Consider the following 16,732-nt stretch of genomic DNA (forward strand, 5'->3'; position numbering starts at 1 on the left):
TCAATCTAAAAAATGATTGCTAACAGTTTTGTAAATAAAACATTACGAAATCCATTTTCCAATTTTTGAAGACAGTTTGGTTTTTCTTCTTTTAGATTTGATGGGAATGGAAATGAACCAATATCGATCACTATTCATATCTTTTTCTTAAAATTCAACAAGTATAAATATAGTTTTTAATCATCAATTTTGAAATTACTGACTTGTTAGTTGATAATGAAATAGAAATATGTCTTGATTAGATGACGTCAATAAATTAATGTGATTATCTTGAAAGAAAATGATAAATTAACTTTTAAGAAAAGACTTCTTCACATAGAGGGTACGTTATAAAACTCGTACACAAAACTCACATCTTGCTTATCACTTTAGAAACATTTAAAACATGATGGTATATAAACATAAAAGGTTAAACTGAAGAATGTGGTATTTGGTGCTTCAGTGTTAGAAGAACATGATAATAACATACAAGGGCACAACCAATTTCATATTTAGTTTCTATAAGAAAGATCATAAAACCTATTTTGACTTTTCTTTTGTTCCGAGTCAGAAATTGTAGATCAAGATGTTAGTTATTCTTGTTGCAAAAGGGAATCCATGGCCTCTGTCACTTTTTTCTGAAGAGCATGAAGAGACGCTGTGAAATGAAAGACTTCTGTTTGTTCCATTTCTATAGACATTGCAGAAATATTTCCTTCATGATGGCACTCAAGATGCTTTACAATAGGAGATTGTTCACCCAAAACCTGACATATGGAAAAGATAAATCATAAAAATGACCAGTATTATGATGGAGGTCTAAGCACATTAAGCACTAAAACAACATAATTTGTCATCATACCTCAGCCATGGTTGAAATGGCCAGAATAGTTTGTAATTTTTTGACAGCAGATTTTGATTCATGATCTTGTAATGGTCTGAGAATTTTATGGATTTCACGACCAAGGCCACTACCAAGCATGCAATCTGCCTCATCCAACACCTGCTCAAGAAGCATGAAAAAGAGTAGTGTGATCAATGATAGGAGCTTCCAAGAACTGGTAACCTGCGAGCTCTACATAGATTATGACAAATATTTTTAAGTGATACTAATTACTAACCAAGTATCTTATTTCAGAAGGAACAATGCTGCCCTCTTCAATATATTGAAGAATCTCACAAGGTGTTCCTATCATTAGGCCAATTGAGGCTTGCGACTGCCCATTATCTGGTGAAGCACAATCCTTTGCAGACTTCAATTTTGTGTTATGGATGATATACTTTGCAGCATTGAAGCACTGAAATGCCAATAAATTTTGAAAGGAACATGATCAGTTCATAAATACCAGGAAGGTACTCTACAGAACTAAATAGACAAGACGGTGAGATAATACATAGTAGAAATTGAGTCACCTGTGCAGCTTTCTCCTCCGTGGCACAAAGCACGATGGCTTGTGGATGTTTTGAATTTGAACCAAGCAACTCTCCATCCCGTCTTAGCAACTGTACAAGTTGACATATTTAATTTACTCCATTTTTTCTGTAAGGAAAATAATAAACATGGCAGGAACAGCAAAAGTAGATAACAGTTATCATCGTTTGTGTTGATGTGATGAAAATGAAGCTAAAAAAACTGTCACTAACTTTATAAGTATTAAATTATTCAACCCGATTAGAGATCTTATATAATCTTGAAATATGATCAAATTATAATATATATATATATATATATATATATAAACATGGGTGCAAACTTGATAGTGCCACCCATTTGTAAAATTGACATAAGAAAACATTTGAAATGGAGATATTTTATAATTCAACTCAATACAATGATTCTAAGATAAATCACTAATTCGATCATAATAAGTTGACTTGGGAAATTTGTTTTCTCTTAGTGCAATTCTCAAGTTAAAAATCAATTTTATATAACAGAGTTCCAATAGATGAGACATACAAGAATCCTTCTATGCCATAACATGGTTGGTTATGAACCAATTTCACTTGGCATCACCTTCCAAGTAACAAAATTCCGGTATTTTCTACAAACTTGAAACCCATACCAATACAAATACCAAACAAATAACGCAACAACAATGGTCATATGAACTAGGTGAAATACCAGATAAATAAAAATAAACAAACTACAAAAATTTAAGCCAGCCTGCAAAGTGAATGCATTCCCAAATTTCAGTATCTAGTATCCACTCAACTCAAGGAATTTGATCCTAAGGCTCAAAAGTCAAAACCTTGGAAGGAAAATGAAGAGAATTAAAGTAACCTGAATAAGGGGCAACAAGAAGGCCAAAGTTCTGTCAGGTTCAGATGGTGAACTCAGCAACACACTCTTCCCTTCCAAGATAGCAGGAATAACCACACACTGTATCTCACTGGGAATAAACCCTCCAATCTCCTCCATTACCTCAACAAGGTCCTCACTCACACCCAACTCCTTGAAACTTCTAACAACCATGGTGGGTTCATCCTCATTCTGCACACCCTTTTGGACCACCTTTTCAGTATAAGCATCTGAACTTAATGGAACTGAAGTTGAACCCACTTGAGGGGTACCCTTGGAGTCTTTTGGGGACCCTTTGAGTTTTCTTTGCTTGAACTGTTCCAAAATCAGTGAATCCCTTTGGGACTTGGAAGATGAAGTCTTTGACTCTTCGATAAGAGGGGTTATGGAGGAGGAAGAAGTTGAGAATGTGATGCTACTTCGTAATAAAGAAGTGAGTGGTGTTGATTTTGATAAAGGATTGTGCTTTACCGGTGAGAGCAGAGAAAAAGACTGGCTAAGAAGCACTCTGCCTCTTCTTGACATGTTTCTCTCTTCTTCTGCGTTCTCTTTTCGTTCTTCGAAATACAGTGTGGGAAATGGGAGTTTTGGGTTTTTATGGCCGTAGGGTATACTCGAGCTTTTGAGCGATTTGTTATGTGAGGTTTTTGTAAGGAATATATTACTTTACTCATTCTTATTTAATATAGAAATTTTAAGGTTTAATAAATTCGGATCTCCTTATTTGGATAAAATCATCTCAAACAGGTTTTCGTATTTTTTTTTATCTCAATTAGGTCCCTATTTATGTAAAATTAAGTCAATTTTAACTTTGTTGTTAATTAAACTGGACGCGTTAAATTTGGTATCTAGTGGCATGCTGAGTTAGCAATTATTAATCACATGGCACAAAAGTCTCATTACACCCGGAGAACCCACCGACTTCCATCGGGAAATGATTACCAGAAAATCGACCCACGGCGAATCCTCCTCCTGGAAGCCTCAAAATAGTTAACCATATCGCCTCCTAGTTGATCTAACTCAGAGCCTTACTTTCCAAATCGGAAAGAAGCTCGTGGCGGTAAATATGTTTGCTGGGTAACTCACGCACCTCCACGTGGAGCTCAAACGCTTCCTTGCACACGGCGTAGTGTGCCTCGGTCTCGACCTGCGCTTCACCGATCTTGACCTTCGGTGTAAGACCCTTGAAAATAGTTGTAATTAAGATACTAGATTTTTTTGAAAAAAAATTAATAATTTTATGTATAATGCTACAGTAAAATACGTATAGTGCTATAGTGAAATATGTACAGTGCTACAGTAAGAATACCTCGTGAATCATGTGTTGCTACAGTACTTCTACAGGAAAAATGTAGTACAAGCTACAGTGAATTGTAGTAAAGCTATAGTACTGCTACAATAAAATGTAGTACAGCTACAGTACTGCTACAGTAACCCTAACTTCATCTATAAATAGGGGTAAGAAATGAAGTTTTGGGGAAGGAGAGTGAAATTGAGCAAGACTTTCGTCGAAAATAAGGAGATATTAGGACTAGAATATGAGTTGTAGAGAAGGTAGCAAGAGCTTCTGAAGAGGTGTTCTTCATCCAGGAAGGAGCAAGAATCAGGTACGGGGACCTAACCTTAAGTCTTGTGTTTTTTGTATGATCTGAAATCATAAATATTTTTAGAATTTTGATTCTCTTAATGGATTTAGAATGATATTTTGCTTCTGTTGCATTTTTCTGGAAGGATAAGAAGTTGTCTAACCGGCTTTGCCAGATTCAACTTCTTGTTTCCCCATAACTTTTATTGTGTTTCTTTTTCTCTTACATTTTTTAGAAGGATAAGAAGTTGTCTAACTGACTTTGCCAGATTCAACTTCTTGTTTCCCCATAACTTTTATTGTGTTTCTTTTTCTCTTGCATTTTCTAGAAGGATAAGAAGTTGTCTAACTGGCTTTGCCAGATTCAACTTCTCGTTTTCCCATAACTTTTATTGTGTTTCTTTTTCTCTTGCATTTTCTTGAAGGATAAGAAGTTGTCTAACCGGCTTTGTCAGAATAAACTTCTTGTTTCCCCATAACTTTTATTGTGTTTCTTTTTCTCTTGCATTTTCTTGAAGGATAAGAAGTTGTCTAACCGGCTTTGTCAGAATAAACTTCTTGTTTCCCCAGAACTTTTATTGTGTTTCTTTTTCTCTTGCATTTTTCTAGAAGGATAAGAAGATGTCTAACCGGTTATGCCAGATTCAACTTCTTAGTTCCCCAAAATGTTTATATTGTGATATTTTATTATTGTTAATTTATTTTGTGATATATTCATTTTGTATGAAATATGTGATGAATACATTTTATTATGTTGAATAAGTAAACTATAAAATTGTTGGAGTAAATATTCAATCAAATTGTGAAATTTAAAATTTTGATCATGTTTTTCCATTTTTCGAAGCTATCTTAGTAAAACTCTAATTACTACTTAGTCTACCATTAGATCAATCTGGAAATTTAATATATAGTTTATAAAACATAGAAATTAACTTTAACTGTCAGGATCTTTAATTTGAGAATTGTACTTTGAGGAGATAATATTATAATTTTGGGTAGAATGACTGTCACTTTATTTCTATCTCTAACTTATATAAAAAAAATCTAAATTCCCCCTTCTTTTGCCAATAGATTAAGTTGGAAATTTTGATAAATGATTCCAGAAATATATTACTATATTTTGACCACTTCAATTTGTAACTGGATGTCTGTACTTGGAGGAATTAATTCCGCAATTTTGATAGAGTCGACAACCTAATTGAATAATGTTTTCGAATTGTATAAATCTCAATTTCTACCTAGTTAACCGTTAGATTAACCTAAAATTTAGATATGTAGTTGCTAAGATATGTTGATGTATTTTGATTGTTCCACTTTTTTTTAAAAACTAAGTGGTGTTTATTAAGGATCTCAATTTTATGTTCCTGAATTACGAATGCAAAATTTCAAATTTCCACTTTATTAATGGTTAGATCGAACTGAAATTTTTATCCAAGATTCTAGTAAATTATGATTCAATTTATTAGTTTAGATACTAAATGTGAAACTTGTACTAAGAACAAATTTTTATGTAACGTCATAAAAAAATAAATAAAATGTGGCCGGTCTATAACCTTTGATTGGTGAAATTATGTTGAGTTTGTACTAGTTATGGAAAATATGAGATTATAAGAAGAGTATGATATCTGGAAATATGTTTATTTTATTTTGGATATTGACACGAAAATGAGTTATTATCAATTTATGATTAGAGAACGAACATGATTGAGTTAGGTCGATGAGAAGATATGATTTGTTGATGTTAAGGAATGTTGGGGTGAATATAAGAAATCATTAATTATGAAATGATGTTTACTATCGGGAGTAGTATATTTGGTTTATACCATGAGACCTTGATATGAGCAGAGTAACACATGAGGTTTATGAAAGTAGACAGAGAGTGGTCTGACCATAAGGCTTTGACATAAACATATGACTCATAAGTCTTATAGAAGCAGGCAGAGAGTGGTTTGATCATAAGGCTTCAGAAAGTAAAACATAGTATATGGGTAAGGCTTAAGGAAGCAGGCAGAGAGCAGTCTGACCATAAGGCTTCGTGAGTAAGCATAGTATACTTGTAAGGTTTATGAAAATGAGAAGGATGATTGTGAAGAAGTTAAGGAAAAATGAATTAATGACATCGGGATAATTGTGTTACTACATGATTGAATTATATATTATAAATAAGTTTAATGATTGTATGTTATGGTTAGCTTACTCTTATTTGTTTGTGCTATGATCATATAACTCATGTTATATGTGAGCAGATAATGTTGCAGATGTAGTTGAAAAAACTTAGAGATGATGAGAGACATGCTGGGAAAAACTTTCAGGGATTTTTGTAAAAAGAATAAATTTGTATTGGAAAAATATGTTGTGTAAGACTTGTAAGTTAAATTTCGAATTTATGTTAACTGGTGAAGACTATATTGATTAAAGTTTGTAAGTTTGGAACCGTACTTTGGTTGAATTGAAATAAAGTTTGGTTGTTTATATGAGATATCGAATTAATTTAGTTTTATTACTAGTAATACCCTTAAATTATTTGGGTGTTACAGTCGGCATGGACTCGATCGCCGCCTTGGACGCCGGCAGGTTCTCTGGGCGACCGGAGTTGTTCATCTCCATCTATGCAAATTGCTCGAGTAAGCGGTCAAAGCCTGAGCCGAGGAAGAACTCTGACATGGTGGGCGGGAACAGAGAGAGGCCAATGCCATCGTCGTCATCGTAAAAGAGCTCAAAGGTGCTAGAGCTTTCGTGTTCGACGATAGAGTTATCGCCAGATCCCTGGAGAACAATGACGGGGTTAAAGGGGGAGCAACTGCCAGCAGCATCGCGACGACGATGGCGGTAGCGGAATCCCTGTCAGCAGAGCGAAAGATGGTCGTCGGGGAAATGCTAAGATGGGGAAAGGGCGCAGATCTCTTCGACGAAGCCACTCTGGCAGTGGGGGCAGGCAATGGTGGCTTGCGATGAGAGGTGAACAAAGCGGGTACAACTGTAGCACCAATACGACGATGTTCCATGTTGCGTGTCGGAATTCATGTTTTTGACCAAAATAAATTAATTCTATGTAACGATTCACTATGCCACGTGATTAATAATTGCTAGCTCAGCCACCAAACACCAAATTTAACGCCGTCCAATTCACGACAAGGTTAAAATTGACTCTATTTTACAAAAATAGAAACCTAATTGGGATAAAAAAATACGATTTTACATAAATAAGGACCTCCAAAATGATTAAACCTATCATTAACTCTATTAATATAAATTTTTTAATATTTTATATTTATTTTTGAATAAATGTTTTATAATTAGTTTATTTCAAATGTAAAATATCTTTACTTGTACAATGTAATTATTCATGAATTTTCTTGTAAGTATTACAAATAATTCAAAACAACATCTTTATTATATAGTTCTATTTATTTTTTAAATTTATTAATATATAACGAATAAAAAAATTAAATATTTTACGAAATAACATTTTATCATATAATTTTGATTATCTTATTAATGTCTAACAAAATAAGATAATAAATAATTTGTAATTTCAAATATAATTAGAAAATAAGACACTTTTCTCATATAAATGACTTATTTTATAAAATATGATTTTAACAACAACATAATGAAATATTCTATATAATATTTAAATGTAATATAAAAAAATAAGATGTCTGTAAATATATATAATATTAAAAATAATTAAATAGTTAATGATGCTTAAATATAATAACACCCAATATATTATAAAATAGATAAAACAAATAACAACTTCAAAAGATAAGAAATTTATAGTGTCCATAATATAAATTTCAAACCTAAAATCCTTGAAAAACTGAAAATTATATCACTCAGAAGTTAGGGTGTTACACTTGACATTGTGAAGAAAGATAAATGTAATTTATTGAAAATTGGAAAAAGTAAATAAAGATGGGGCTAGGTATATAAATATAACCTCCTTTTCTTCCCGCCACTTCAAAGTCTGCATTATTTGTGCCCTCGCTATATCAGATATCAGTAGAAGAACACACAAGTACCACGACCAACCCTTACCCAAGATGTTGTGGGTAGACAAATATCGTCCCAAAACCCTCGACCATGTTATGGTCCACACCGATATCGCTCACAATCTCAAGAAATTGGTACCATGTCCTTCATTTTCCACCTAATTAAGCATTTTATCCTCGTTTTCAATTTTGTGTCGATTTTGTTATTCTTTTATTGCAGGTGAAGGAACAAGATTGCCCCCATTTACTCTTCTATGGCCCTTCTGGCTCTGGCAAGAAAACCCTAATCATGGCCGTTCTCCGCCAAATGTTTGGATCTGGTGCTGAAAAGGTTTTCCTTTTCTATTCTTTGCTTTACTTGTCACTAGAAAAAAGGACAATTTTTTTTTAGTATTTTAGTTTATTTTGGTGTATTTTATTTTCTTCTGGATACCCTCATTCGAAACTGAAATCTGGCTTTGTTAACCTTGCAGGTGAAGGTGGAAAATAGGACGTGGAAAGTGGATGTAAGCTTCTTCCATCTTTTATGTTGTGGTTTTAAAACTCAATGCTCTAATGTTGTTATTGTTCAGGAATTTTGTATGATTTTAATGTTACCCTCTGTGGTTAGTGGCTGCCAATACCTAAAAATTTTCCATATCAGCACAAAAGAAGGCTTTATGTTTTTACAAGGTTTTTTATTTTTATTAAGAGAGAGAAGCTTTTTGTTGTGAAAAGTATTCTGACGGAGGAGCTGTGTTTTATTTACTGGAAAATGGTAGATGTCTCTTTGATGAACAACAAACAAACATTCTTTAGATTCTTTTCGTTTAGACATATCATGTGTGCAACATATATGGATCATTCATTTGCAACTTTATGCTGGTGTCATTTTCATATAAGTTTGAATTGTATTCCTATTGTTTTGTTATGCATGGTGAAACTGAATAATTAGTTTTTTCTTTTTTGTTGTTGCTTGTTTCTATTTTGAATTGTTTGTGAATTGGTTTCAGGCTGGGAGTAGATCTCTTGATATAGAGTTGACAACATTGTCAAGTGCCAACCACATTGAAATAAGTCCGAGTGATGCAGGATTTCAAGACAGATATGTTGTTCAAGAGGTAATCAAAGAAATGGCTAAGAATAGACCCATTGATACTAAGGGGAAGAAAGGATTTAAAGGTAACTGAAAGTCTTTGTTTTCATCATTACTCTAGTGTTGTTTTAGGTAAATATAAAAGTGCACCTGAATCCTGATAGACAGAGGAATAAGGATAGGGATTGGAAAGTATATTATAGAAAGAAATTTAAGTATAATCGTGGTTAGCTGTGACAGTTAGCGGTTATGGGGCTGAGACTTTTGGAAAGTTTGTATATAATCTTTTTCCTTGGGGATGGGAGGTTAGGAAGAATTGTAGTATTGTAAATAGGGAATGCCCTGTCAAAGGAAAATTAGTTCCTTTGTAAACAATTGTTGAGAAATAATAACTGAGGTATATTCAGTGGAAAAGGGTCTACCTACGCTCATCTGGGAATTATTCTGATTTTTGATCAAGGTGTGTAATAGCACCTTTGCATGGTTAACATATATTTTAGTTTCGTTTTCACTTTTGATTCTTTTGCAATTCATGTAAGACTATCTTGCAATTTTGATTTATGTTGTAAAACATCTTCTCTTTGATTGTTGACCTTGTAGCGTGGGTTGATAGTGGTTAATTTACTTTTGTAATGTGGTCTTCTAATATCTTAGTTGTCCTTTTCCTTTTGTGTATGTCAATTTAGCAACTTGTCCCACCTTGGTATAAATGTCAGGACTACATTTGTTTACCTTTAACTTTTTCTGTGTTTGATTTCATTCTCTATCAGTACTCGTGCTCAATGATGTTGACAAACTCTCTAGAGAGGCTCAACATTCTCTTCGGAGAACAATGGAAAAATACAGTGCTTATTGCAGACTAATTCTATGCTGCAATAGTTCTTCTAGAGTCACAGAAGCAATCCGCTCTAGATGTCTCAATGTAAGGATAAACGCACCAAGTGAAGAACAGGTAATTATTTTTAATATATACAATGGTGGCAAAGGAAAGTTAGGAATTTGGTTTTTTTGTGTTGTTTTGCTTGAGACATTTCGAGTAGATTAATGATGTGTTTCCGTTGTGAGCATGTTATTGTTTATTCTTATTTCTATTATTGTTAGGCATTATTCATTTTCAAGATCTGTGATATGCTGTTATGACTCACTCTCAGAGATACCCAAATTCAAGCTTGAAAAACAAATACTCCTCCCTTTCTCAAGAACAGATAACTGTAATACCTCTTTATCCAAGTATCAAGCATTAAAGATGATAAACAAGTTTATCCCTGAAAGAAGCACTCTCCTTTTCTACACTGGAATTTCTAGTTTACACAGTCAACATTTCCTAGCCTCATCCGGGTTTAACCAGAATACTTTATTAAGGGAAATTTATTTCTTTGACAACTGGAACAAATACATATAGAACTCTGACTAACAATTGCAAATATAACAAACTATAAGTCCTTTATTTATTCCTTTCTTTCTCTTATTATAAACCTGATATGAAAGTTGGAGAGGATGATTGTGTTTTATGTTATAGAATATATAAATGTAAATTTACAATTTTCTAAATGTCAAACAATGCTAAAATTTTCTTTCATAATCAATTAATCATTATACTTAGGCCTGATCTTTTCTTGAATATGAAAAAACTATTGGATTAGTTATCATCAGTAATGTTGTGAAACTCTAGGATAGTTAGAGGATTGGAAGAGGTGAAAAGATTGTAACTCAAGCAACATAAGATTCTTTGGAAAATGCAAAATTATATATACATACTTGCACATAAAATACTAAATATAAAAAATTTTAGACTGTTGGAACCGAACGATAGTGGACTAACGGATCCGAACGTGAGCGAACTGCCAGAACCGAACGATAACAGACTGTTGGATCTGAACGTGAAAGAACGGATGGAACCTACAGAGAGAGGACTTATCGAGCCAAACGGGAGGAGACGGCCAGAACCGAACGTGAGAAAACTACCTGAACCAAACGGTCTAGTATTGGAAGGAAGAATGAAGGCTTTGGAAGGAAGGGCAGATGGAAGAATCAATACCCTGGAGAGAACAATGGAGTCTGTGAAGAGATGGGCCGACAAAAAGAACAGGGAGCTTGCAGTGTTTGGTACACTGGCAGAAGGAAGAGAGCGACGTGAAGTACTGAAAGACATTGAAAACCATTCCCTTAGGGCTTATGATTCAGGAGAAGTGGTAACCAGAATGCTGGACGAAGAATGGAAGACATTAGAGAAGGTTTTACCACCACCCAAACCTCCAGACATGAATTGATGAGGAGCCATGAGATCAAGCTCCCCGTTTCCAACCTTGAGGACAAGGTTGTTTTGCAACGGGGTGTAACCTTACGATATAAGGTAGGGGTAATAATAAGGGTTGGAAAGTATATGAGCAGAGAGAATATTTAGTATAAGTTAATTAGAGTAAATAAATATAGTATAAGTTAATTAGAGTAAATAAATATATATTTAGGGAAATATTCAATATAAGATATTTATAATTAAGGATATATGCTAGGATAATATACAGAGAGATATTTATATTAAATATAGGGATATTTATATTAAATATTAAATATAAGGATATTTATATTAAATGCAGATATATTCTAGAGAAATATTTAATAAGAGATGGGAGGGAAATAATTAGTATAAATAAAGTTAGAGTCTAGGGTTAAAGACATGCTTTTTATTATTGAGTTTTGTGACAGACATTATTGTCTTGTGAGGGAGGTTATGCTCTCAAAGTAATTGAAGGAGGTTATGTTCCCAATTATTGTTTACCCTTGTTTATTCAGATATTACCATCAATAAAAGAGATTCATTTATCCAATATCATTCGTTTATTGTTCTGTTACGTGTGAGAGAGTGTAAAAGGTTGTATTTGGTTAGTTTACGCACGTAACATATAATGAGGACAGAAAAGAATACAAAAGGTCATATCTAGAAACTAGGTACAACACAAAGCAGCCTTTCAGGAAAGTCTATTTAAGATGACCTATTTTAATAGTCTCTAAATCTATTTTTTTTGTGCCTTGTTTCTTTAAAGGGTATGCCAAAGGCATTTTGATGGCATCCAAGGTTTTTCATATAGTATGTAACAGATTGACATTCAACAAAATGTACTATTTCAATGGACATTATAAGTATAAAATACAGTGATCTTATTTAGCTTACCCATTCTCTGAATTTAATATTTATCTTTATTGAATTTTGGAAATCCATATGGCAGATTCTTGAAGTTTTAGAGCTCATTGGTAGGAAAGAAGAGCTGCAACTTCCTGCTGGTTTTGCTGCTCGCATTGCAGAGAAATCAAATCGGAATTTAAGGAGGGCAATATTGACATTTGAGACTTGTCGTGTGCAACAGTAAGTTTCGGATGCTTCCTATTATTAGTGGATTATAACTTCAAATGTTCAATTCCTTTTCAAAGCTTTGCTCTTAAGGGGGTAACTAGTTAACTACTGATAGCCATCTCTTTCACATATTGTCACATGTTATGCTTGCAGGTATCCTTTCACTAACAAACAAACAATTCCTCCAATGGACTGGGAAGAACATATTTCTGAAATTGCATCTGACATAATGAAAGAACAGAGCCCCAAAAGGTTTGATTTCAGAGCGACATACTTTGTTCTTTCCTGATAAATTGAATGTTCAATTCACATTGTAACTTGTCAGGTTCGTGGATCACCTATTGAAATTGTGTTGTAAACAAATATGTTTAGTTAGTTATTGTAGTGACTTTAGTGGTGTGCAATGCCCATTTCATCTTTTGTCTCATCTACCTTAGGTTGTTTCTAGTTCGAGGGAAGATTTATGACTTGCTAATAAATTGTATTCCTCCGGAGATGGTTTTGAAGGTAAACATGTTCCTTTATATTGTCACTGTTTAGTTTTTTATGTTTCTACATTTATTTTACTTGAGATCTAAAACAGTAAAAAATAGTTCTAAAAGGGCTTGAAAGACTCTTCTCAGTTCTATTATTTATATAGATAAAAATATGATACAATAGATAGATGGAAGATGAAGAGATTGTCCTAGACTGCTAGGAACAATCATTATAGATAACCCAACACACAACTACCTACTTTTAGGCCCTGCTCTACTAATCATAGGTAGACTTAATAATTATTCTAACACTCCCCCTCAAGCTGGAGCATACAAATTGTATGTACCAAGCTTGGAACAAATAAACTCAATCCGAGGTCCCCTTAACGACTTAGTCAACACATCTGCGAGTTGGTCATTTGATCCAACAAACTCAGTACATATTTCTTTTGACAATAATTTTTCCCGAACAAAATGACAATCAATTTCTATATGTTTGGTTCTCTCGTGAAACACTGGATTTGATGCAATGTGAAGAGCAGCTTGGTTATCACAATACATCTTCATACTTTGGATGCCACAGAAGTTAAGCTCTTGAAGGAACTGCTTCACCCATATAAGTTCACATGTTAATGAAGCCATTGCCCTGTATTCAGCCTCAGCTGTTGATCGAGCCACTACATTTTGTTTCTTACTTTTCCATGAGATAATGTTTCCTCCAAGGAAAACACAATATCCCGTAGTAGATCGTCTATCAATAGGAGAACCTGCCCAATCAGCATCACAATATCCTGATACCTGAAGGCTTCCTTTTTCTTCATATAACAGCCCTTGCCCGGGAGCCTTTTTCACATACCTTAGAATGCGAATGATAGCATTCCAATGGCCAACACATGGAGCTTGCATAAACTGACTAACCACTCCAACTGCAAAAGATAGATCCGGCCTTGTAATAGTGAGATAGATTAGTTTTCCAACTAGCCTCCTATATCTCTCCGGGTCGGAGAATAATTCACCTTCTTCTGTTGTTAATTTTTGATTTGGATCCATAGGGCTATCAACCGGTCTACAATCAATCATGCCTGTTTCTTGCAAAATATCCAGAGCATACTTCCTTTGGGAGATTACAACTCAAGAACAAACTCAAAAGCCATGGCAAACACTAATAACTTCTTAACCCAATTCTTAAACTGCACTTCAAAAAAGCCAAATACTTTAATCACCAACCTCTACTTCTGCACCTTCGCCACCTTCCTCTTCACCCTCTGTTACTTCCTTGGTCTATGGCACAACTACCCCACCACCACCGTCACCACTGCCACCGTAGCCACCGCCTCCAACCTCTGCTTCAATCCCACCACCAACTCCAAGTTCACTGAGGAAGAGTATCAAGAGTATCTGCGATTAAAGTCTAACAGTTTGGCGCAATCATCTCAGTCCCCAAGTACGTCCACAGCTTGCATTTCTCAATCCATGGAAGGTCTAAATTCATGGGTAATTGACTCGGGTGCTTCTGATCACATTTCTGGTAATACCTAATTGTTCTCAACCCTTTCCCTCCAAGAAAAACCCCATTTCATTACCCTTGCAAATGGCTCTAAAACTTGTTCAAAGGGAGTCGGTCAAGTCTCCCTGTCTCCCTCTCTAACTCTGAAATCTGTTCTTTTTGTCCCTCACTGTCCATTCAATTTAATTTCCCTAAGTCAGTTAACCAAAATGTTACCTTGTTCAATAACTTTCGATTCAAAATCTTTTGTTATACAGGAGCGTGGCTCGGGGAGACAGATTGGAGAAGGATATGAAGCTGGAGGTTTATACCATTTTGGATCTCGTCCACGGGTATCTTGTGTTGCAGCTCTTCCCCCTAAAGTGTTACATGATCGGTTTGGCCATCCTCACTTGTCAAAGTTAAAAAAGATGTGTCTTGAACTTAGTGGTCTTCAGACTTTAGAATGTGAGTCATGTCAACTAGGAAAACATGTTAGATCTGTCTTTCCTAAACGGTCTCAATCAATGTGTACTTCTAGTTTCTCTATTATTCATTCTGATGTCTGGGGACCTAGTCGCGTCTCTTCTTTTGGTTTTAGGTATTTTGTTACTTTTATTGATGAGTATTCTAGATGTACTTGGGTTTATCTAATGAAAGATCGCTCTGATACCAACTTGAGATCTAAAACAGTAAAAAATAGTTCTAAAAGGGCTTGAAAGACCCTTCTCAGTTCTATTATTTATATAGATAAAAATATGATACAATAGATAGATGGAAGATGAAGAGATTGTCCTAGACTGCTAGGAATAATCATTATAGATAACCCAACACACAACTACCTACTTTTAGGCCCTGCTCTACTAATCATAGGTAGACTTAATAATTATTCTAACAATTTTGATGCTATATTATATTTGTTGGTTCAGAGGCTTCTTCATGAGCTGTTGAGGAAGCTGGATGCAGAGCTAAAGCATGAAGTATGTCATTGGGCTGCATATTATGTAAGTGCTTTAGGAATATTGTTTTTCGTATGAGCTTATGGAATTGGTATTGTAATGTCTCCTACAAGAGTTCAAGCTACATTTTTTTTCCTATTTAACTGATACTCTTTTGTGCTTCTAATGTACTTTGGTACAATAACTCATCTGTGTTTTCTCCGCATCGTATGTTTCTCATCATTAGTCATTAACATGGAATTAGTTATATTAGTATATTATATTTTAAGAAGTGGTTCCTGATTTTCCCTTCATTGAATCAGGAACATCGGATGCGTCTTGGACAAAAGGCAATCTTTCACATCGAAGGTATTTTGACTGATAGATTGTGGTAGTCAGATTGACAGTTGCATCTTATGGTTGACGATTGTGAATTCTTTTATAGGCCTGTTTATATTTATTTTGTGGACTCTATATCTACTTGTTAAAGCAATGCCTTTGTACAATTACAAAGTGAATATAGGCCTTTTAAAATTTCTTACTAACCGACCACCTTGTTTTTATTTTGTTTACATTGGCAGCATTTGTGGCCAAGTTCATGAGCATTTATAAATCCTTCCTTATTGCAACTTTCGGCTGAAGGTGAAGAGGATGGTATACTTTAAAGTGATTCAACATGTTAAATGAATTGTGTACGGTAAACAACTTACAAAATGGAATTTTATCATCCTGTATGCCGCAATTGTTACAGAATGATGTTTTGATTTGCAAAGGTGCTAATGTTTTACTAAATTGCGTGGACTGTGCATGAAGCTAGACACTCCTGCTTAACCCAGCGTCAAATATTTATCAATTTAGTTTTGGAATGCCTGCCGGTATTAATACTACTGGCTTCATAATTTGACACTATTATAAATATCTTGGGTCCTTGATCTAATGTAAGTTAAATTTTAGGTGTTAAAAGCGTCAATTTTATGTGTCGTGAATTTGTTCATTTATTTTAATTGCATATAAAAAATTTAATCGGTTTTGGTGAAATAAATATAGTTGAACATTAACAATCTGTGGGCTTTTATCTAAAAAATATGCGATTTGACAAATGATCTAAAAAGTGTGTTTTTTCTTAGAATGTGAAATATTGCGAGACTAGCTGTTAAGAAAGGTGAACATCCTTCCAGCTATATACTCAGGAAGCATTATAAGGAGATTTATTTGTATGAGTTAAAAGATCAAAGTGATAATATTGTGTATTAGAAATGCTACAGTACTCCTTTTGGTGAAATCGTACATAGGCTTTTGGGTTATTATGATATCTTTAGTTGTTTATGTGTATATAATTGTGTAATTATTTGCAATTCATCGATTTTAGTTTTGTTTTTAAACTACCCAGCTGTTTTTATCTTGATATCTTTCGAGGTAGTTGGAAAGCTCCTCAAGCTTAATGTATTCAAGTCTAATAACATAATTTCGTTGAGTGTATAATCATGAGTCTATGAATAACCCTTATGAAATATACTAACAAACAGTCGTTTTGTGAATCTCGGAAC

At 34.1% G+C, this 16,732-nt stretch overlaps 3 protein-coding genes and 1 pseudogene across 3 annotated transcripts; 2 read left to right on the forward strand and 2 right to left on the reverse strand.

The window, feature by feature from the left end:
• Positions 1 to 367: 367 nt before the first annotated feature.
• LOC108345060 (DEAD-box ATP-dependent RNA helicase 39) lies at positions 368 to 2,906 on the reverse strand. The gene is made up of 5 exons (XM_017583623.2): positions 2,261 to 2,906; positions 1,393 to 1,482; positions 1,101 to 1,277; positions 842 to 982; positions 368 to 746 (listed from the first exon to the last, which is right to left on the reverse strand). The coding sequence occupies exons 1-5, from the start codon at positions 2,801 to 2,803 to the stop codon at positions 573 to 575; spliced, it is 1,125 nt and encodes a 374-aa protein (XP_017439112.1). The 5' UTR covers positions 2,804 to 2,906; the 3' UTR covers positions 368 to 572.
• A 246-nt stretch (positions 2,907 to 3,152) lies between these two features.
• On the reverse strand, positions 3,153 to 6,887 carry LOC108344403 (E3 ubiquitin-protein ligase RDUF2-like; annotated as a pseudogene).
• A 927-nt stretch (positions 6,888 to 7,814) lies between these two features.
• On the forward strand, positions 7,815 to 16,016 carry LOC108343886 (replication factor C subunit 3). The gene is made up of 11 exons (XM_017582317.2): positions 7,815 to 7,993; positions 8,079 to 8,189; positions 8,332 to 8,364; positions 8,851 to 9,019; positions 9,704 to 9,885; positions 12,161 to 12,297; positions 12,439 to 12,537; positions 12,723 to 12,792; positions 15,177 to 15,251; positions 15,509 to 15,554; positions 15,767 to 16,016. The coding sequence occupies exons 1-11, from the start codon at positions 7,910 to 7,912 to the stop codon at positions 15,823 to 15,825; spliced, it is 1,065 nt and encodes a 354-aa protein (XP_017437806.1). The 5' UTR covers positions 7,815 to 7,909; the 3' UTR covers positions 15,826 to 16,016.
• On the forward strand, positions 13,914 to 15,128 carry LOC128193636 (uncharacterized). Its single transcript, XM_052867601.1, has 2 exons — positions 13,914 to 14,289; positions 14,526 to 15,128. The coding sequence occupies exons 1-2, from the start codon at positions 13,914 to 13,916 to the stop codon at positions 14,561 to 14,563; spliced, it is 414 nt and encodes a 137-aa protein (XP_052723561.1). The 3' UTR covers positions 14,564 to 15,128.
• Positions 16,017 to 16,732: the final 716 nt, after the last annotated feature.

Source organism: Vigna angularis, chromosome 8, assembly GCF_016808095.1.
Source record: "Vigna angularis cultivar LongXiaoDou No.4 chromosome 8, ASM1680809v1, whole genome shotgun sequence".
NCBI lineage: Eukaryota > Viridiplantae > Streptophyta > Magnoliopsida > Fabales > Fabaceae > Vigna > Vigna angularis.

What these genes read in the sequence shown, in the direction of transcription:
- LOC108345060 (XM_017583623.2), bottom strand. Translation starts at nt 2,803, where the DNA reads ATGTCAAGAAGAGGCAGAGTGCTTCTTAGCCAGTCTTTTTCTCTGCTC. An exon ending in CGGAGGAGAAAGCTGCACAG is followed by an intron (nt 1,278 to 1,392) that starts GTGACTCAATTT and finishes TTGGCATTTCAG; the next exon opens with TGCTTCAATGCTGCAAAGTA. An exon ending in CTTCTGAAATAAGATACTTG is followed by an intron (nt 983 to 1,100) that starts GTTAGTAATTAG and finishes CTTCTTGAGCAG; the next exon opens with GTGTTGGATGAGGCAGATTG.
- LOC128193636 (XM_052867601.1), top strand. Translation starts at nt 13,914, where the DNA reads ATGGCAAACACTAATAACTTCTTAACCCAATTCTTAAACTGCACTTCA. An exon ending in TGCTTCTGATCACATTTCTG is followed by an intron (nt 14,290 to 14,525) that starts GTAATACCTAAT and finishes TTTGTTATACAG; the next exon opens with GAGCGTGGCTCGGGGAGACA.
- LOC108343886 (XM_017582317.2), top strand. Translation starts at nt 7,910, where the DNA reads ATGTTGTGGGTAGACAAATATCGTCCCAAAACCCTCGACCATGTTATG. An exon ending in ATAGGACGTGGAAAGTGGAT is followed by an intron (nt 8,365 to 8,850) that starts GTAAGCTTCTTC and finishes AATTGGTTTCAG; the next exon opens with GCTGGGAGTAGATCTCTTGA. An exon ending in ACGCACCAAGTGAAGAACAG is followed by an intron (nt 9,886 to 12,160) that starts GTAATTATTTTT and finishes TCCATATGGCAG; the next exon opens with ATTCTTGAAGTTTTAGAGCT.